The sequence below is a fragment of the Plectrocnemia conspersa genome, unplaced genomic scaffold (assembly GCF_051122295.1).
Source record: "Plectrocnemia conspersa isolate PC_06_02 unplaced genomic scaffold, ASM5112229v1 ptg000004l, whole genome shotgun sequence".
NCBI classification, from domain to species: domain Eukaryota; kingdom Metazoa; phylum Arthropoda; class Insecta; order Trichoptera; family Polycentropodidae; genus Plectrocnemia; species Plectrocnemia conspersa.
Window position 1 is genome coordinate 11,341,010 of NW_028277168.1, and position 22,527 is coordinate 11,363,536.

At 38.4% G+C, this 22,527-nt stretch overlaps 1 protein-coding gene across 50 annotated transcripts; it reads right to left on the reverse strand.

The window, feature by feature from the left end:
• Nucleotides 1-102: 102 nt before the first annotated feature.
• Nucleotides 103-20,683, reverse strand: Mhc (myosin heavy chain). 50 transcript variants are annotated; one of them, XM_088184504.1, is made up of 27 exons: nt 20,645-20,683; nt 20,289-20,554; nt 19,411-19,554; nt 18,061-18,245; nt 17,787-17,982; nt 17,650-17,713; nt 17,486-17,584; nt 15,834-15,937; nt 15,251-15,388; nt 14,906-15,175; nt 13,804-13,974; nt 12,228-12,407; nt 12,002-12,158; nt 11,282-11,334; nt 10,479-10,566; nt 10,288-10,405; nt 9,579-9,696; nt 8,600-8,736; nt 8,401-8,527; nt 5,626-5,835; nt 4,174-5,060; nt 3,706-3,784; nt 3,058-3,303; nt 2,061-2,990; nt 1,085-1,990; nt 961-1,002; nt 103-681 (listed from the first exon to the last, which is right to left on the reverse strand). In XM_088184504.1, exons 2-26 carry the CDS (start codon nt 20,493-20,495, stop codon nt 973-975), a joined length of 5,844 nt encoding a protein of 1,947 aa, XP_088040630.1. In that variant the 5' UTR covers nt 20,496-20,554; nt 20,645-20,683; the 3' UTR covers nt 103-681; nt 961-972. The 50 variants fall into 50 exon arrangements, with proteins under 50 accessions (XP_088040630.1, XP_088040617.1, XP_088040627.1 ...); XM_088184491.1 differs by having other exon boundaries at nt 1,079-1,990; XM_088184501.1 differs by lacking the exon at nt 3,706-3,784 and adding an exon at nt 4,020-4,098.
• Nucleotides 20,684-22,527: the final 1,844 nt, after the last annotated feature.

A 22,527-nucleotide genomic window follows, 5' to 3' on the forward strand; every position in this document is an offset into this window, starting at 1 on the left:
TTATTTCTAAACGTTTCTTTCATTGTGGTTTGCAATGTTTACTTGATGTTTAGTTTCAAAAATAGGATTGTGTGGGACGGGTGCGATAATCAAAGATAAAAATGTGATAACGATATCAACATGTTTATTGATGCGTGAAAGAAGCCATGTATACACAATGTAAGTCACACATACTTAAGTAGTGTCAAGAAATGCCCTCGAAAAGAAAGTATCAAAGAGAGGTTAAAAAGATGGTGGGTCGTGTCTCGAATCTGTGCTCCCACTTCGATCCTAATCTCTTTAAGGGCATCCCTTTACATATATTACACCTGTCATCTGTCACGTTTTCGTGTATGATAAATATATTTAAGATTCAACAAAAAATAATTATAAAATAATAAACTGTATATAAATTATAATAATAAAGATTTAAATTAAACGTTCGACAAGATCTGTAATGCAGGCATTCTTCAATTAATATTCACATACTTAGAGACATAATTATCATTACAGGCTCGTTTTTTCGTGCTTATTCTGTACAAAGCCTTATTTTTCTTGTTGTTTTTTTTTTCAAATAAAATTTACACAATATTTAAAAAAAATGAAAAAATTGATGTCTTAGAAGTCCATTTCAGGATTCAAGTCGAACCTTGGTGGAAATGCCATGCCATCCAGCTGGGGACGCGTTGATGGTCGGGGAGGCTGTAAGCAAAAAAAATATTTAGAACCCATCTCCGAACAACTCGAAAAATAAATCATAAAAGTCACTCTTAAACATTTGTATATTCATGCATTAAATATACAAATGGAAAATAAATATATAAAGTTAATCTTCATTTGGTAACGCCGGACAGATTATTTACAAAATAGCTCCTGAAGAACATGAGGAATAGAAATAAATAGGAAACTCGCGAATTTTATGAATAAGCACTGCTCTTTGTACTTTTTCCTATAAGTCAAAATCCCAAGCATTAAACTTACAACGTAAAACGGTTACTCCATTGTGAGGACTCCGCGCTTGGGCTACATAATAGAAAAACAGAATATTTTTTTACTTTATATAGCCAGACATAATATCATTTTAATCCAAGTAAGTTACCCTTACCGCCGGGCTAGCTCCTCTGGCGACGGATCCTGCACGTCCCTTCGCACGGAACTTGCTGATGGCTTGTTCGGCAAGGTCGGCCCTCTCCTCGGCTTCCTCGAGCTCTTGCTGCGCCTTGCGGAACTTGGCAAGGTTGAGAGCTGCGATCTCCTCGGCCTCCTCGATCTGCCTCTTGTAGGTCTTGATCTTCTGCTGGAGTTTGTCTACTAAGTCCTGCATGCGTTCGTGGTTCTTGCGGTCCTCGTCGGCTTGGAAGCTAAGCTCCTTAATGCGGCGTTCTGATTTGCGGAGGTTCTTCTGGGCGTCGGCGTGTCTTCTCTGTTCTCCGTCCAATTCGTTTTCGAGTTCCCTAACGCGTTGTTCCAACTTCTGGATGGCCTTCTTGCCTCCCTTGAGGGCGTTGGCTTCGGCCTCGTCTAACCTAACTTGGAGTTCCTTAATTTGGGTTTCTAATGCCTTGCGCAATTTCTCTTGTGTTTGCGCGTGGTCTTGCTCTGCTCTGAGTTCATCGGCTAACCGTGCGGCGTCGACCATAGCCTTCTTGGCCTTCTCTTCGGAGTTCTTGGCTTCGTTCAAGAGCTCGTCCAAGTCTGAGTGGAGGGTCTGGAGTTCGGCTTCGAGTTTCCTCTTAGCGGCGGATACTGAGGCGTTTTGGGCGGACAGCTCGTTCAATTGCTCGTGAGCATCTCCCAATTCCTGTTCGGCTTGGCGACGGCCGCGGTCGGCTTGTTCCAACAATGTGCGGGATTCTTCCAATTCATTCTGGAGAGCATTGGCACGGCGTTCAGAGATTCCGAGTTGTTCCCTGGCATCGTCGCGAGCTCGCTGTTCTTCTTCCAAAGCGGTCTGAACATCCTTGAGTTGTTGTTGATAACGCTTGATGTTCTTCTGTGCTTCAGCGTTGGCCTATAATAAAAATAAATATTAGCCAAAACATATATAAATAAAATATTATACTTTTTAAATATGCCTATACCTTGTTAGCGTGGTCCAAAGCGATTTCAAGCTCGTTGATGTCAGCCTCCAACTTCTTCTTCATGCGCAAGGCCTCAGCCTTACCCTTAGCTTCAGCTTCGAGGGAAGCTTGCATGGAGTCCAAGGCGCGTTGGTGGTTCTTGCGGGTGTTTTCGAATTCCTCCTCCTTCTCTTGGATTCTGCGGTCGATCTCTTGGCGAACTTGGGAAAGTTCGAGTTGAGAACGAAGAACCTTGTTCTCTTCCTGTTCCAAAGCGGATTCGGCTTCCTCGAGGGCGGCTTGGAGCTCGTCCTTCTCGGCTTCCAGGCGCTTCCTGGCCTTCTCGATCTCGTGGATGTTGCGACCTCCTTCTCCGATTTGGTCGAGCAAGTCCTTGACTTCATCAGCCAAGTTCTTGTTCTCGCGGCGGACGGATTCGAGTTGTTCCTGGCCTTCTTCGTAAGCTCCCTTGAGTCTGAAGAGCTCAGTGGAGTAGTTGCGGCATTCCTTCTGGCTGGCGTCAAGCTCGGCGGCAAGATCGTCAACCTTGAGTTTCCATTCGCTGATGATCTTGTCGAACGCCTTCTGTTTCTTCTCGGCGGCGTTGGCGATGGCGGTGGCGCGGTCAACCTCCAATTGCAAGTCCTCGACTTCGGTGGCAAGACGTTGCTTGGTCTTTTCGAGGGCAACGCACTTCTGGTTGAGGGATTCGATGGCTTCTTCGGCTTCGGCCAAGCGGGCTTGGAGCTTGCGCTTAGCTTCTTCGAGTTCTTCGGAGCGGGCAACACCTTCGGATTCGTATTTGGACCTCCAGATTTGAGCTTCAGCGTTAGCCTTGCTGAGTTGGCGTTGGATGTCAGCCTTGCCTTCAGCTTCTTCTTCGACTTGTTCGCGGATGTTGTCCAAGTCGTGTTCCAAGTTGCGGAATTTGCCAAGGAGTGTAGCGCGTTCCTGCAATTAATTTATATTATTATAATGTTATTTTTTTTTATTGAATTTCAGAATGAATGATACATACCCTGCCTTCCTCATCGGCCAACCTCTTGGTATCTTCCAATTGGGTGGTGAGGGAGATCTTGATCTTGGACAATTGCGAAACCTGGGATTCAGCTTCTTCGAGTTGACGGAGCAAGTCAGAGTTTTCAATGGAAAGCTTCTTCTTGGCGGCGTCAAAGTCGTTGAGGGTGCGGTTGGTTTCGTCCAATTTGCCTTGGCATTCATTGTATTGGTGTTGAAGTTGCTTAGCGATCTTTTCTTGGGCAGCCTTGATAAAAATATTATGTGAGTAAAGAAACAAACAGTGGGAATGTATATTGAACATTGGTTAAAGATTGGAATATTAAATTATTTAGTATGGATTTAGGCAATTGGTGTTGTTATATTCACATTCTTGACATTACTTGGGTGAATTAGCAGAATAACTTTTTAAAATGTTTTGCAAGGAGTTTTGGATTTTAGACGAGATAACACAAAGCAGATAGTAGAAGTTTGGTTCACATTATAGGAGTGAGAATCAATGAGAGTTATGATGATTTTGTAATGAACTGTGACTAGTAGTGATATATCGCCATATTGTTGTTGCAGCTATATTCAGATAAGTGCCTAAAAGCTGAAGAAGAGGCCGCGTTGGTTAGGCTGCTTAATTTTTTGGTTTAGACATGTGTACCTTCTCGTTAGAAAGATGATCAATGCCAGCACGAAGGTCGTTCACTTCACCAAAGTATTGAGCGCGTTCCTTTTCAGCCCTAAAGGACAGATGAAGTATACAATTAAGTGTTTCATGTTTGTGTTGTGTGTTTCTGTTCCGGCGTGGTGACGACGCGATTACAAAATGTCGGGACTCTTTGATCACTAGGGAGGAATTTTATTGACAGTTTACAAATCACAGAGGCTAATCTCATATTGTAAACGTTGGACGTGCAACAAACATTAAAAGGAAAAGGGTTCACTGACGCTGCCAAGGGCAGGTCATCAGTTTACCTTCTCACGAGCCAATTGATCAACAGCGGCACGGGTGTTGTTCAATTCATTGTGGCAACTGGCGCGATCGTGTTCAGCCCTAAATTTAAATATGGTTTAAATTTAAAACGTTCCTAACTCCCCGGCGGGATCGAAGACGTGCGTTCATACTCACTTGGCCTTGAGCTTGTTCAGTTGGTCGACTTGTTCTCCCATTTCGGCGACGGCGTCGTTGTGCTTCTTGCGGAGGTTAGCGAGGGTTCCTTCATGTTGGATGTTGGATTCTTCCAAGTCGCGACGGAGCTTGCTGAGTTCAGCTTCGCGTTTCTTGTTGAGTTCGATCTGGGCAGAGGTGGCACCACCGGCTTCCTCGAGGCGTTCGCCCAACTCTTCAAGTTCGCGAGCCAAATCAGCGCGTTGCTTCTCGGCCTTAGCGCGAGCCTGGCGTTCGGATTCGACTTCCTCTTCGAGTTCTTCGATGCGGGCCTGCAATTCCTTGATCTGTTTCTGGAGCTTGGAGACAAGAGATTGCTCGTCTTCCAACTTGGCGGTGAGGGAAGAGATTTCCTTGTCCTTGCGCTGGATGGTCTGGTCCAATTCCTTCTTGTTCCTCTCGAGGTCGGCGACGGCTTCCTGAGTGAGTTTCAGGTCTCCTTCTACCTTCCTCTTGGACTTCTCAACATCTCCGCGGATCTTCTTCTCGCGTTCCAAGGAATCTTCCAACTCGTCAAGGGTCTGTTCGAGCTTGGCCTTAACCTTGTTGAGGTGGTTCACCTTATCCTCGGAAGCCTGGAGCTCTTCGGAATTCTTCTGGTTAGATTCTCCCTGGAGCTTCTTCTCCTTGTTCAACTTGTTGATGAGCTCATCCTGGTGGGCGATCTCGTCGTTCAAGTTGCGGATTTGGTGATCTTTGGTGGCCTTGTCTTGCTCGGACTTCTGGACGGAGAGTTCGAGGTCCTCGATGTCCTTCTTGAGTCCAGAGATCTCTTGCTCGAGCTTCTTCTTGCCTTGGAAGAGTTGGTTGCGGGCATCCTCCTCTTGGGTGAGACGCTCTTGGGTGTCCTGCGCGAAAAAATACAAATTAATTAAGTCGACAGATGAGCATCGAGCGTTTATTAATTGGCTTCCTTATTTTGGTCAGCGAGTTTGCGATTGGCTAACTCGCACTCATTCCTGAGCCGCCCCTTCATAAACACGTTACGTGTTGAAATAGCCCATCTATAAACATCTCACACCTTGCTGGAGCGATATGTAACACTCTGCATTTTTGGCTCTGTGAATCGCATCAAAAAATATACCTCTTGGAGGAGTGCCAACGTTTAGGCACTCTTCATATTTTCGCATGACACGCGCCGATTTATATCCGCGATAGTTTAAGCGGTATTTTCGCCTACTTTGTTTATAGATACTTTTCAAAATTATGAGTTGCTCGAGGTATGGCTGACGTTACAATTTTGACGCGAGGAATCTACGATTTATAACTGCGAAAATACTTGGGCGGAGATTAATTGCCTTTCATAAAAAGACGCGCGAGTCAATGATATTTTGTGGATTCAAATATAGATAAATATGAATAAATCTACAGTAATATTTTTAGGGTGAATGCATAAAAAAAAGTTATACTTACACGGAGTTGGGAGTCCAAGTCGTTCCTCTGGGCTTGCAACTTAGAGGTCTTCTCCTGGAACTCGGAAAGAGATCCCTTCTCTCCCTCGAGGGAAGACAAAAGGTCGGTCTTCTCCTGGAGCAACTTGGCGTTGAGAACCTCCAATTCCTTGCGGAGCTTCTCTTCGCGCTCGAACGCCTCCTGGGCCTTGGTCGCCTTCTCCTCCAATTTCTGGAAAGATTCCGGGCTCTCGTTTAATTCCAACGTTGTTTGTAACTCCATTTCCATATCCATGTTAATTGTATTGTCGAAACGATTCAAGTTTTATTAGATCGATGTGTATTGCAACCGAGGATATTCGTTTCGATCGAAATGCAGTAAGGCTGAAGGCCCGCGAACTGGTCGATGGTGCCGCGAGGACCGAGAGGCGAACACTGGACCAGTCCAGTGGGCCAATCTGAGTCCGGGTCCGATCCGAGTCCACCCACGGCCGCCCCCGCTGGAGCCGCCAGGGTTGCACTGAAAATTCTTCAGCGATGCCGTGTTGGAAGGAGAGCTATTAAAAAGCCCACACGGCCGAACCGAGTCGGCCCTGGAGTGCGATAAAAATACCCGGTGAAAATTAATTTAAACACCGACGAGTGAAATCTTACCGGTGAGATAAATTGGAGATTTATATCGGATAAGCTGCGCCACTCGGAAAACTTCCAGAAGCGCAGGTCAGAAATAAACCGGACAGGTAAGCGCTTGGACGTATGACTAAATGCGGATCGCACGAGCACCTGAGTGATTGGCTCAGCTTGGCAACCGGATCTGACGATTTCAGAAATAAGTACCGGCCATATTCAGGCAATTTACCGACATAGTCCAATAGAGAAATTCTCGAGCTACATATTATAGATATTGAGCACTAACAGAAAAATATTACATCAAAAAGCAGATGATGCAGAAATAAGTACCAGATATATTTACACTACTTTTTGATACAGCAAATTAAATTGCTCTGGACATATCTTTAATTTTTATATTTTATGTAAAAAATACGGAAAAATACTGCATTTCTCAGGAAATTATTTAAAAATAATTCCAGGGTATATTCATGTAATTTTACCAAATATTCTAACAGAAAAAAAATCTAAATAAATAAAATTTTCCAGATAATTCACATATTATACTCATAAAAGTAATATCAACAACAAAAAATAACGAAAGGACTGCAATCATAGATGCAAAAATAAGTATCGTAAATGTTCGATATAAAAATGTAGATTCATATCTACTAGAAATAATATGTGTTATAAATAAAAATTACGGGAAAATATAACAACCATATAAAGATGATACAAAATTAAGTACGAATGTCATTCATGCATTTTTTTTTAGATTTTAATAGTACCATATACTATGAAGATTTTTTTTTATATTAATATATGATGAAGAAGATGCTCTAGAAGTACAAACTGTATATTTAAATAGTTTTAAATACCAATGAAAATCATCTGCAATGAACACGTTGATTAAAAAATACTCAAGATATTAATATCAACTGGAAAGATTACATACAGTATATAAAAAATACTGCATCATTTTGAGCACAATTAAGTACCGGCCATGTTTATTAAAAATATTGATGTAAATAAAAATATAGCGTATCTTAAGTACCATATAGTTCTATATGCTATGAAAATGAATTCTTAAACTGCTGCATCACTAATAAAATGGTCGAGAAATAAGTATACCACATATTTATAAAAATAACTGATATGTAATAAGGGTACTAGCATTCCATATTCTTTAAATAAAATTTCTACTAAAAAATATGTCGATTCAAACACGCTTATGCTATTAATATCAACTGAAGAGATTTCATATTTTATGAAATAAATACTGTCATATTTATGTTGTTTATCGAAATGATCCAATATATTTATATCTACTGTGCTATATATAAAAAATACGGGAAAATACAGCATCCCTAAAAATATGACGCACTCAATTTAAATGATATGCTATTAAAATAAATTATCGAACTACTGCATCACTAAGAAGATGGTCCAGAAGTAAGTACCACACATATTTAAAAAAAAACTAGCCGCTACGACAGACATTCCATATTCTATGAATAAAATTACAACTAAAAAGTGTTTCTAACCCAATGCACACGAATATGTTGATTCAAATATGCTTATGATATTAATATCAACTGAAGAGATTCCATATTTTATGAAATAAATACTGTCATATTCTATCAGATATGTGCTATAAATAAAAAAATACAGCAACCCTAAAAAGATGACGCACTCTATTTAAATAGTATCACAGAAGTTTAATATGCTATTAAAATAAATCTTAAAGAAGTAAGTAGTATCTGGAATATAATAAAGATACTGGATGCTTCGATAGACATTCCATATTCTATGAATAAAATTCTAACCCAATATGTTGATTAAAATACGCTTATGATATTAATATCAACTGAAAAGATTCTATATTTTATCAAAATGGTATAATATAATTATTTCTACCAGAAATATTGGATGCGCTATAAATAAAATAATACGGGAAAATACAGCATCCCTAAAAAGATGACGCACTATATTTAAATAGTACCAGAGAGGTTTCATATGCTATCAAAATAAATACTGCATCACTGAGAAGATGGTCCAGAAGTAAATACCGCCCATACTACTATTCTATAAATAAAATCTACATTTCTAAGAGGCTGGTGCATACTTCTAAATCATATCTTATGAAGATGTTAATTAAAATTAATTTAAAATCTTGAGGATTACTCACCGCGATCTCGTCCTCAATGCGGGAAACGTTAAGCAGAGGCTTAACCTTCTGCCACAACTTCCACCATGGCCAAGTGCGGAGTTGAAGGTATTTGCGCAAGTTGCGTTGTACCACTTGCAAAGCCAACCTATGTATAATTAGTAAACGGTTGAATTAAAATGCTCCAAATCTGAAAAAAAGTCCATAGAGTAATCTTAACCTCTGGTCTTGCAGCTTCTTGAACTCCTTACGGGACAAGTAACCTCGGACCCAAGATTGGAGCCATGAGACGATTTTGGATAGACGATCGTCACGCAACTCTTCCATCTGACCCAAGACACCAGCGCGGAAGAACACCTGTTGCCATACATTCAACACGTCAGTTGACTCAGCGTAGCCAATTTTAGCCGCAGTATCACATTTCATGCATATATCACCATTTTATATAAAAATCTGATTAATGACGCATGCTCAAACATGTTACATTTTTTTCATCTTTTGGATTTGAATGCGGGTTAGTGTTATGTTATCGCGCTGAGGTAGTCGATGATTTCTACCTTTGTTTTTCCCATTCTGAAGGACTCGGTGTCTAAACCAGTATGTTCCAAAATTTTCTCGGTGGCTTTGTGGTCCGATATAGGCTCTTTCAAAAGGTGGATGCACAGAATTTTGTATCTGCGTTTTGTCCAATTAAGTATAAGGAAATCATTAGTAACAGTTATATATTATCTCATAATACGGTACAGAATTAAAATATGTTTTAATAGGGTCGAAATACATATTTGCGCATTCCATACTGAACGTGTGTACATATAGAAAATACATATACATATTTAATCAAACGGGACGGACAAGGTTCTTCCAGTCAATTGGAGAATGTCTGCTACTTGTTAAAGTAATTATAGTTATCACAAAATCGGTTTTAATACAATAAAATATAAAAAAATGATGATGACTTAAAAACCGAGTTTGTAATTGGTGCATTGTGATTATATATTATTTAAATATACACATATATACTTTGTAAGTCTTTTGACAAAGTTGTTTTGGATTAATCGATCCCTGTTGAAGACATCTGCATCCAGGGCGTCGATAATTAATATTTAATATTCAAAAAACAGAATTAGGTATATAGATTAAATGCGAGAACACAGTTTGCTGTTTTTTTTTGTTGCTGTTTTGGATTTCGTATAACATGCCTTGGTGTGACCCAAACGGTACGATTCGGCATCCAATGCAGTGGCATCCAAGATGATCTCGGCAATTTTCTTAGGGTCGGTTTCCTTGGCGACGGCTTGAGGAGCCAATATCTTGTATCTACGCAAAGGTAAGGAGCAAAAGGAAAATCAAAGTTTGTGTACATGTATAAAAACTGCCATTAGTTCTTTACACGACGATTTTCCTATGTATCTACTAATATGATACAATTTTGGATGGGTGCTTTGTCTGGAATATTCAACCATGCCAATTGACAATACAAAAAGGGTGTACATATATAAATAATAACTACTAATGAACTACGTATGTGAAACATACATATATAGGGGTAAAACCGATGAATCAATAACTACACGATTCACTATAATAATGACTACTGTGCAACCACAGTTTTTTTTATCAAAATTACAAAAAAAAAGACTTCTTCCATTCCTAAAAACTGGGTTCTATAGCCCTTGCCTTTGTGTGACCGATACGGTAGCTCTCAGGATCCAACTCGACGGATTCTAAACATTTGGCTGCTGCTGTTTTAGGATCTTTTTCAGTAGTCATGATGGCGGGCGCGAGAATCATGTAACTGTTTGTTCATAATATATTATTTCGACTTTAAGTGACAGTTGAGACTATGTAAGGCCTTTGAATAAATTTAGATTTAATATAAGTATTTCAAATGATTTTTTTAAATCTTACCGGAGCTTGAAGTCAGGGTAGACCATCCTGTTGGGGAAGCCCTTCCTGCAAATACGGATACCTTCAAGTACACCGTTACATGTCAGCTGGTGCATGACAAGATGAGAGTCGATGAGACCTGAAAAATATAAGTGCATAAGTATTTCATGTTATACGAATCATATAAAACACTAATATTGAACAATACTAACCAGGCTGTTTCAATTCGTTGGGGATGATGCAACGTACGAAATGAGGTTGAGTAGATCTCAAAGTAGCCATCAAGTTGTTCAATTGTTCCTAAAGGAATTCAATAATGTGTTATTTATTTGTATGATACGTTTTTTGATCATCTATATTTCAACATTGAATTAGTCATAAAAATCACACAACACTTTATATCTATATTATACAAATCACACCTTTTCCATTGGCAAATATTATTTTATATTGTAGATTATTTGCTATTGAAAAATCGTGTTCTACTTACTGGTTTTGAGGATGAAAATATGTATATTAAAACTCATGATCTGTTTAATTAAAATGTTTCGGTTACGTGGATGGGTGTTTCTACTACGGCTTTACAACCGAGTTAGGATTTAAACCATTATAATGGCAAGTGCTCCTTTCGCCTCAATTCTTACATATTTCTTCTACATGCTTTTTAACAATATTGTTACAACAAAACAAACAAAAATACATTATTATTATTAACGAGCAATGTGTCTTGTATTGAATCTTCTCATGAACACATTCTCGATCCATTGATACACATGCTATGTATGAAATTTTAAAAAATTCTACTCCTAGAAGAATTTTCAGCATGGTTTCAAAATATATAATTACACATAATGTGATGTTATTAGTACAATACAATACAATACAGCTGAAATATGATTATATTCATGATTTCACAACTATTTCGCAGTGTTTCAAGTGTCTTCAAAAAACTACTGGTGGTGTTTAAATTGATCAAAATATTAATACAATCCCTATCTTGTATCGAAAAACGAACCTTGTAAGCTGAAGATACAGTAGCGAAACCGCCACCCTTCTTACCACGTCCACCTGTACAGATTAAAATCACACATAATGCCATGTAAAATGCGCTGCTTCACCTCCTTTACTTTACCATTAGTCGTTTTGATGGATCGGATGGATTTACACCCAATTGCGATTGTGTTAATGAGCGAATGATTTGAAAATTATACATCGATATAAACGATTGACATGTTTGTAGATAGAGTGAGAGACAAAAGCGGTTAAGACCACATGCTATTTTTTGTTGTTGTTGTTGATTAAAATCGTCTGTGAAAAGCAAAGCGAGGGCTTTCCGATCGTTGCTTCCTAAAAATCAGGACCTTGAGACAGGTTAAAATCGGCCAATCGATAAGAAGGCGAAATTTACTTTGTAAAGGGACGAGACGGTCTGGAAGGCGGAACCCTTGGCTCGTTTAGCGCCTGCACCTAGGTTATCGGAGGTTTATAGGTTAATAATAATCGAAATACCTTTGTGACAGTTAATATGATCGCATCATCCTGATGCGATCCAAAACAACAAATAGGAACACATTAAGTAAAAATTCAAGTTGTCCAAACTAGTATGACTTTTCAAGAATTTTCATTGGAAATTTTCGTACGTATGTATTAAAATTAGTGAATAGATGAGATGAATGTCGATATGCTTAATAATATATCATTGTATTTCATATAGATATTGAAACGAGTATCGCACCCTTGCCACCAGCATCGGGGGCACCGCCGGACTGTCCTGGATGATCAGCGAAGATCTCGCACAACAGTTTGTTGGATCCCTTCTTGAACTGGTCGACGACAGTGTCGTTCAAGGGATCCTTGTTCTTCTCAAGCCATCCAGTGATGTTGTAACCGACCTGTTTGTATCAAATCGTGAGTATTTATCGCATAAAAATAACGATAAGGTGTTATTATATTAAACTTACGTTGCCGGCATAATGGCCGATGGCGAAGTTAGCGGCTTGGCAACCGGGCTTTGGTGGTTTGGGCTTCAAGAATGGGGGAGACTTGCCCAAATGGTTGTTGTTCAACTTCTCCTCAAAGGTCCTGTCGGTGGCTTTGGGGAACATAGACTCTTCCTCAAGGATGGAGAGGATACCCATGGGCTAAAGTGAAAAATACAGTCATTAGCTAATACATCCCCTGGGTCGCCAATTTTGATTTTAAGCAGTACTTCAAACATATTTATAAATATAAAAATATGCTACTTTACTCAATTTTGTATCTAAAAATATCTAAAATACGGTTTAATCTACCACACATAGCTAATTTGCGTATTATTACAAGACTCACCTTTGCACGCCATCGAGATCAATTTTTTTTGCATAGCTAGCTATCATGCCATTTTTATTAATCAGGCACAGTCGATTGGTTTTTCTACTTTGTGATAATCTAATTTAATTTTTTTATCTATTAAGATCTACAGTTTATCTGAAATATTATGTTGCTCTATTTTCAATCGATCCTTTTCTACTCTATACCTTTTCTATTAGATCGATCGTCGGTTGAAGGTCCATACCAAAGTCTATAAACTTCCATATAATCCCTTCCCTTTCGTACTCTTCTTGCTCTAGCACGAACATGTAATGATTGAAATACTGTTGCAGTTTTTCGTTCGTGAAATTGACGCATAGTTGATTAAAACCGTTCGACTGGCACAGAACACAGAAAAGACAGACACAACATAAAATTGAGTGACAAAAAAACAACACAATAACAAAAAAAGAGATTACAACACAGTGAAGGAAACGTTGAGGTGAGGAATAGATTTGCGTAGTTTGTTACCGCAGCTGTTGGTAGATAAATAGTAATAATAAAACAAAAACACACACACAAAGTCATCAGAGATCTATGAGATCTTTGAACCAGTTTCCGGATGGCATTCCCGTTTTTCGGTTTTGGCTGCCAACTACCTTTTCAATTAGATCAATGCACGTTTGGAGATCCATTCCGAAATCAATGAACGTCCATTCGATGCCTTCACGATGGTACTCCTCCTGTTCCAATACGAACATGTGATGGTTGAAGAACTGTTGCAACTTCTCATTGGTGAAGTTAATGCAGAGTTGCTCGAAACCGTTGTACTGCAGGAAGTATGGCACAAAGGGACAAAAACAGTTAGTATTGAAAAAAAAACAACATTTTAAAAACATATATCGGGTAAAATTGTATTAATATAGCAGCTAGCGATGCTTCGCGCTGCTCAATTTGGGTGTTATTGTAAGGTTCGGAATCATCCATATACCGTCGAGTATATGTTGTTATGATTCATAAGAATCATATAGACAATCACATAGGTTTACACACACGTCTGCCGACTCATATTGGCAGATTTTTAATATCTTATCATCTAAGTATTAAACGAAGTATATGAAGATATTAAAAAAAAACGATAACGACATTTTCGACACAATGACAAATGCAGACACCACATGGACTCGGACTGCTGACGTCACTTCATGGCATTCCTTCTTCGGACATCACATTCGATGACCAATTTACCTTTTCGATCAAGTCAATGCAAGCCAACAAGTCCATTCCGAAATCAATGAAAGCCCAGTTAATGCCTTCCTTCTTGTATTCTTCCTGTTCAAGTACGAACATGTGATGGTTGAAGAACTGCTGGAGCTTCTCATTAGTGAAGTTGATGCACAATTGTTCGAAGCCGTTGTACTATACATAATAGAAGTGCAAACATTTTAAGTTTTCACTGACTCTTCTTCATTTATGTTAGGTTAAATCCGTTGTTGTTAAATACATATGATGCGGCACTTTCGTGTGCTTGTAGCATGATTAAATCTAAATAAACCTCGTATCATGGTTTATAATTTCACGCCACGATCAAATAATTCATTATCTGATTAGACGCTAATGTTATTGAATTTGTGTATTGTTATTTTGGTGGGTTTTGGTTTCTTTTGAATTACCCTTTTGCAGTTATGTTGCGTGATGATCTCCTCGAGCAGCGTTGTATCTATATCTGGTGTAATATTTTTTTACAGTAAGCATACGTTTACTAAAAGAGAAAACTTCCGAAAGCTACAAAAAGATCAAATCGGCAGGCATCGCTGATAGGCCGAGGTCTCCTGTACCTTTTCGATCAAGTCAATGCAAGCCAATAAGTCCATTCCAAAATCAATGAAGGCCCATGTGATGCCTTCCCTAGTGTACTCTTCTTGTTCCAGTACGAACATGTGATGATTGAAAAATTGTTGCAACTTCTCATTTGTGAAGTTAATGCAAAGCTGCTCGAATCCGTTGTACTAAAAATGTTAATAAGTAATATTAAATGTTAACCCCCCTTGATTTGAGTGTGTGTGTAAAGACCTTATGGATGCAATTGGCGTTATTACAAAATAACATTCCAATCGATCATATCTGTATGTATTATAAAGATTATTAAAGTGTGTTTGATTGAAGTTATTACAAATAACTTTTCAATCGACGTCACAATTGAGTTAATAATCATATAAGTTAACTAGATCTGAAAATTAATATGTTATCCTTAAAATATATGCTTGAATATGGACCATCAAATATGATGGAGCATGATCCATTGATTATACTTCATTTTGGTACAAGTGCATCATGTTTAGATACTTACGTCGAAAATTTCGAAACCAGCAATATCCAATACACCGATGAAGTGCTGCCTCTTCTGCTTGGTGTCTAGGGTTTCGTTACACTTCTTGACGAGCCACTTGAACAGCCTGTCGAACACACCCTTGCAGAGAGCACCGACAGAGTTGGCTACCTGGTCCTTGTTACGACCCTGGGTGACGAACTCGTTACCGACCTTGATGCGGGGCTTCAACAAGTTCTTGTACAAGTCTTGGCAGTCAACGCCCAAGAGCTTGGCGACGCGCTCACCTTCCTATCGCCCCAAAGAGAACAAATTTATAATCTGCATCAAACGCTTCTTGGACTCTCTCTGGAGCATGCAAAGTACCTCAGTGCCGTCGGCTTCAGCCTGTTCTTCACGACCCCTCTGCTTGAACTTCATACCACCCATGTGCATGACAGTAGCGGTGATTTTGTAGACGTCATTCTTCTCCTCTTGGGTGAAACCCAAGATGTCGAAGGCTTGCTATATTATCAAAGAAAAAAACAATTTTATACACTGCCTTTAGAGAGAGATTAAATAACTTAATTTATGCAAAAACAAATATTAATATTAGTAAACTTACCGCTCAAAGATTCGTTCACACACAATCGAATCTTTAGATTAGTAAGAGCATAGTGCTGAGTTAGCGCATTATGCATTTTTTTTGTACAAATTAATGGATGAGTATATACTATATGAAATATTAATTTTATAGAAGGTAGAGAACGTTATGTTTATATAGATCTACTTCTGGATATGATTTTTCTGTTGTCTACAGGTTTCTGTAAAAAATTCCCCTCCGATCACTTTCATTGTGTCGAGAGATTCAAAAGGACGTCACGCTAATCCCATATCTTGAGAGTCCAGCAACACCATTCCATATGGATGTTGGCAAACAAGGGACTCTTTTATAAATAATTTAACTTACATCTGTGAGCTGACATTCTTCGCTGTCATCCATACTTGGGATTGTGATCTTACCCTGAGATACGTTGTAGTAGTCATAGATGTTGTCAGACAAAAAGCACATAGCTATTCGTCAAAAGATAAAATAAAATAAAAACAGATTAAAATTTGCTGCATTAAACCTTTTTTTCATCCCCCTTCCCTATTTTAAAAAAAACATCCTTTTGATGATTTGAGTGTGCAGTTGAAAAATAAAACCGAGAGTGCAGTTGTTACTCGGTGCTAAGGAATAGCTGTGTTGTTTTTTGGTGTTTCTTTTGGTGAGACGTGGAAGCTAAGCAACGGCTAGGAGCGTGCGGGTCGCCTTCGGTATTTATGATAGTTTGTGCTCTTTTTTTTGATTAAAATTTAATTTAATTAAAATCCTATATAAAAATTTATAGGGTCATTTTTTTTAATTTGGGAAAGGGCGCACCGACGCGCTCCCTATAGCAAACATTTCACCACTTACGTCCGTGTTATCAAATTCTAGTCCATCGTTGACTTCTGGAATTCTAGTTTTACCCTGGCTTATTAGCGGGTAGTCACTGATACGGTTGGTCAATAAAGTTATCTCTGCGAAACAATTGACAAGAGTGTCACAAACTTAGGCAAACACCGAAGTCGTCCCAACGGCCCAATCGCATATACGACATATGATTAGCAATTAGTAATGTGCTGATAAATAACTAGATATGTTAAATGCATGGGTTAGACATCAATGTTTTTTTAGTGCGGCTCGTCATCAAAACCCGCACTTACATCAGTGATCAACATTTCCTCGTGATCATCGACACTGGGAATGGTGGTTTTTCCTTGCGCAACAATGTGGTAGTCGTGGATGTTGTCGGATAACATGACCAGTGCTATGGAAATCCATAATACGCAAAAGGTTAAAAATGGAAAAGGACACTATGGGTTCTAATGGGGGTATAAATGTATATAACACGCATTTTTGATAATGATATATATGAGAAGCGCGCCGATTGTTCCAAAGTACACATTCCACAATCAACGATGATGTAAAACCGAACAAAAAAAAAGTAAAACCAATACACAAATTTTGACAATGTCCAAACGTCAAATTTATCTACGATTTCAAAAAAAAAAACTGGTTGGGTTCTGTAAGCTTTCCCAATGGACGGTAGTTGCATAACCGCCTTTTGTGACCTCTTACAAGAAGATCACACTTACATCAGTTAACTGTCCTTCCTCTCCGTCGTCCATGCTAGGAATTGTGGTTTTTCCTTGGGATACGATGTAATAGTCGTATATGTTGTCGGTCAACATACACATGGCTATAATATCAGAGAAAAACAAAATCAAACATAACATTCACCATGGAAATGTAAGACTCCTTTTTGATAAAAAGATAATTTAAAAACGTGCTAAATGAATCAAATAATAAATGGGTGTGTAAAAATATGAATTCAAGAAGGTACATTGTCTCAAATATGCCTTCGGGACTCATCAACAGGTACTTCATGCTCAGGGTGTTTGTCTATATATATATACATATACAAAATCAGGACACCTTAATGTGTGGTGTGTGCGTATGACTACTAGATATAAATTAATTCAAATATTATCCCCAATATTTCATTTGTAGTGGATTGCGATTTTTGCGATACGTACGTTTAAGTCCTTCTACGGATCCAGACATGATCTGGTAGAAGATGTGGTAAGAACGCTCAAGAGTCTGTTGAGAGATGACACGAGCTTTCTCGAGCAGGTCTGGAATAAATAATACATAGCAAATTAATCTTGATTCATTCAAATATGATTTGAGATGAACTTACAGGTTTCAATATCGGCACCGGCCAATTTTCCTGATGGTCCGAAGTGGATACGGATGAATTTACCCTAGAGTGTTTAATATGATCAGTATAGATACTTTCAAGTGTTTTAAGTTGCATGGTTTAGATATAATACTTACGAAACGAGAAGAGTTATCGTTACGGACGGTCTTAGCGTTACCGAAGGCTTCAAGAACGGGGTTAGTTTGTACGACTTGATCTTCAAGATTGCTCTTCTTTACGGCGGGATCTTCCTTCTTTGTCGAGGCACCGACGGTGGCGAAGTAGGCAATTACCTTCTTCGTGTTCTCAGTCTTACCAGCACCAGACTCTCCGCTGTTGATTTAGAAGCATTTTCGTTAGATTTTGCAACAGAATTTGAGCGTTTCTTAGGCAAAAGATTTTGTATCTTACGTAATCAACATAGACTGGTTCTCGTGGTTAGTCAACATGTTGACGTAGGCTCCGTCAGAGATGGCGAAAATGTGGGGAGGTACTTCAGAACGCCTCTTGCCTCTGTACAACTTAGCGCAACGGTTGGTGTACACGGGGAACCTCTTGTAGGGGTTGATGGCAACGCAGAAAAGGCCGGAATAGGTCTAAATCGTAAAACGAATACAAAAATTATATATTGTCAAGATTGTATTTTTTAGGGATTTGATACGAGCAGAGTGCAGAAATTTCTGCACTCAGATTCAAACATACATATATTCCATTCTATCTTGATTTTTTACTATTTTAATAAAACAGTCAAGAATATATGTTTGCATGAATTTAATACAATTTAAGGCAACAATCACATGTGTTTTTTTAATATATTTTATTAAAAATATTGCACTCGTGTGATTGATTCCTCATGCATAAAATACAGAAAGTAAAAAACAAAAAGAAGAGTAAAACACATTTTTTAAGCAAACATATCTGATTTTTAATAAATCACAAATGCTTGCCTTAAAAAATATATGATAAAATAAATACTACATAATAAAAATATATATTATACACATCATATCAGTTTTATTAAGAGATTATTTTTTAATGGTTGAAATCTCTTTTTAAAACTAAGAATCAACGTGTTTTTACTATATTTTTATGTATGTATTGTGAAACACATGAACAAAACAAATTCGGCAGTCTGTGCCAATTTGTCATCACAATAAGAAAATGAGCGTGATTTTTTACTAAATAAGCTACATAAGACATAGAAATAGTAATAAACATATTTAAAAAAAAAACACTGATCGGGGGTATTGTAATATACTTTTCCCGCTAGGACAACCTGAAAAAATCTGAAAAAAATACACCATTCGATCCATCAGTTGTTCTCATAAATTATGTACTTAATTATAGCAATGAGAACTCGTGATTTTAACAACAAAAAATGAAAACAAATCGATCGGTATATGAATTAAAAAAAAACACAAAAACAGCGAAGACAGCGCCTGTCGTCTGGCGATGTTCATGTTCAAGTCCTGGAGACCTTTCATGGCCGCGTTAATAGCGTGGTTAAAAGCAGCGAAGCGTTTTCTCGGAACAGTTCAGGTTTAATTAGTTGGTTGATTGACGTTTTAGTGACGTTATTGAGTTATGCTGATTCTAAATTTGCACTATAGATCTATCGGAACATAGTCCGATAGATCCGATAGATAGATTCAAATATGGATGATTTTTTTTATGGATTTTGGATAGGAAGATGGAGGTGTTTGCAGCCAAGTGCCAAATCTCAAGCTTCCGAAGCGCTGCGGCCCTTAGCGCCAGACTTACGTAGATCAGCTTATGGTAGTAACGTTGTTTCAAGTTGTGCAAGACGGAAGCGTCGTTCAGGTAGGTCAAGTTGGACATGTCCTCGCATTTTTCGTACTTGGGGGGGTTGACTTGGGCGACCAGTTCTTTTTTGAAATCCTTGCTCTAGATCGGAAGAAACACGATTGTTTTAGTTAGGCCTGAATCGGAATCCAACTTACATAGATTAGTTTGGAGTAGTAACGCTGCTTCAGATTGTAGAGCACGGCCGCTTCGTTAAGATATGTCATGTCGGCCATATCTTCGATCTTCTCGAATTTCGGAGGGTTGACCTGACCCAATAGCTCCTTCTTGATGTTCTTTTCCTGCTCACACACAGCATAGATACCGTTTATACCAGATAAAACAATTCCGCAATCAATCATTCTTCTATAAAATATTTGAGCCATACAAGACTACTACACTAAAATAATTAAATAAAATTCATGTAGTTAATAATATCAAATTAAAAACATACACATTTTTTTATTAAATAAACTATTTAAAAAAAAATTAAATTTATATAAATATATATTTATTCTAAGAGCTATATTTGATTATATCATATATACTGCAGAATCTAATTAGATTTTAATTGATCAAACGATTTTCATCCATGAATTATAATTATATAATAGTCACTAATTCAAGATATTTTAGACACGATAATTAAAACCATTTTTTTTTATTTAAGGTATAATTAATTGATCTATACTATTGATTTCCCCTTATAACGTACCCCAATAGATGCATACTTCCCCTTTCAGAGCAATAGGTCTTTTTTTTTTAATAAGTGTCTATTCTCACAATTTTGAAGCTCTGCGTTATTGAGTCTGTGTGTGTTTTTGTCTCATATTTACCTCGCCACCAGGAAGAGATACAGTCACCAAGTCACCCTTGGTGGCCTTGATCTCACCCTGGAGGTATCCCTCCTTCTCGTCAGGAACCCAGCAAGCCTTTTTGCCATCGTAAGGCTTGCTCTGGTCGATTCTCTTCTGTTCGAGCGACACAAACAGGTAGGGGGTTGGATCGGGGTCTTCCCCTTCCTGTTTCACTACTTTCGGCATGTTGACTGAGTGGACGAAAGTGCTGGGCTATCGAGACACGAGACAGCCCTGGTGCCTTCCTGTTGATTTCAGATTGATATTAAATTCAGATTTATAAATAATAGATGTATATAAAAGATGTTAGTTAGAGTTCGTTATCGTTATCGTACGATAAGAGGTCGTCACTGTCCGGACGCCTAGCGCGCACTACAATAGAGTCCGATTCGACTCTAGCTCGAGAACTATTTGCGTCCCAGAAACCCGACCAGAGTCGGGAAGCTTGCCAAAAAGTCGCGCAGATCGGAAACCCTATACGCTAACCGGATTCCGAACACCCCAACGTCGGGCAAAAGGCGTTACTCAACAAATCCGCAAATAACAATGAAAATGCGTTAACAACCCCCTCCCCACCCCTACCCCGCGTGACGCGCGATCGTGTGACGCGGGGCTAAGAACGTACGAACGTACGCCGCGCCCCGGTTTATTTCCAGTGCGGTTATTTCGGTCGGCTCCGTTGCTTGACCATAACGGACGATGAAGTCCGGAAGGAGTTATGCAACCGCGTGTATATATATATATATATATATATATATTTATATATAATATAACATATATATGTGAGATATAATATGTAGATAATGTTAGATGCACACTCTTGAGTCTTTCGTTTGTCACAAATGATAGATCGATGATGATCGAATAGCACCATGAATGTATGAATCACTATTATCACGTCCAAATGTCCGACGTCACAGATTATTGATTTTTTATTATATTATATTGTTGCACACTGATTGATGTATTAATCGATTGGTTGTACACACACGCGGCGGAGGTATTTGTTTTTTTGTTTAAATAATTGTTAGTCGAGCGTCGTGACAGCTTACTTACGTTCGAAAGCCGTTCTGATCGGCGCGGCGCCATGGCGTCCTTTTTATATACTCGGGAACGTGATCCCGCAGTGAGGAGGGGCTGTTAGTAGCCAATGGCCGAGCCGGACGCTGTACCACGACGGCTCCCTTTTTAGGCGGAGATCGCTCGTACGACGCGACACCCGAGAGCCGAGACGCGGGCGTCGGGCGGCCCCCATGGGCGATGGTGCGCCACCGCTGGGAAACTCCATCATTTCCGCGAGATGGATACTCGTGCTCGACACTTTTTCATACTTCAAGATATTGAGTACACCTGACCCACGACCTTCGCGCTCATGGTCCTAGTCATTCATTAAGATGGTCATTTTTTTAGAACATCGTTTCATGAATGATGTCGGACGTAAAGATATACGTATGGCTCGACGTATATTTTTTCTCACCTGGCATCATACAAGGTGTACTATAAACATTTTCCGACATCTAAACTTCCAGAACATGTCGCACGAGTCATTGCCATTTTTACCGAAATTCATATTGTAGGTTTATTTGAAAACAGAAGTTGCCAATAATCAACTGCAAAGATTAACTTAAATGCGAAGCGATACATCCTAAGTTGATTAACTGTTTGAAGTAATCTTAACTGGACTAAATCAGCAGCTCGTAACATATTTTAAACATATATCCACTTATATCTAAAATATTGATTGATAATAAAGGTGACCCAACTTTTTTTAAAAAAAATCTAAGATTTTTTCGATTTGTTTTTGTTAATCGAACAGTTTGTAATTCAATAATTGATTATGCGACAAGAATAAAGTTGTAAGTCTGAATTGAGATTTTTATTGAATAACGATATATGAGTGATTCTACAATTTCAACCAATTTCTTCAAAATATTAAAAAATATCTACCGGCAAATGAAAAATTATTCAATATAAAAAAATTAACGTTTTTAATTTATAATTCCTTGTTTTCTAAAAAAATACATTATAAAATATTTTTTGTCATTTTTTTAAAAGACCACTATTATATTTAATTTTAAAATTATGTATTAGTAGATAAATTTTCGACAAACGTTATAAATGATCCATAGGTACTTGCTGTCATACAGTGGAACAACGTTACAACATCATAATTTACGTTATTCCACAATTGAAAATGTTCATTCTTGACAAAATCCAA

Bases quoted from the DNA above. Each gene is read 5' to 3' on its own strand.
- Mhc (XM_088184455.1), bottom strand. From the start codon at position 20,495: ATGCCGAAAGTAGTGAAACAGGAAGGGGAAGACCCCGATCCAACCCCC. The intron at 10,567-11,674 runs GTAAATTTCGCC...GAATTCCTTTAG, and splicing joins CCGTCTCGTCCCTTTACAAA to GAACAATTGAACAACTTGAT. The intron at 1,991-2,060 runs GTATAGGCATAT...TTTTTATTATAG, and splicing joins CTTTGGACCACGCTAACAAG to GCCAACGCTGAAGCACAGAA.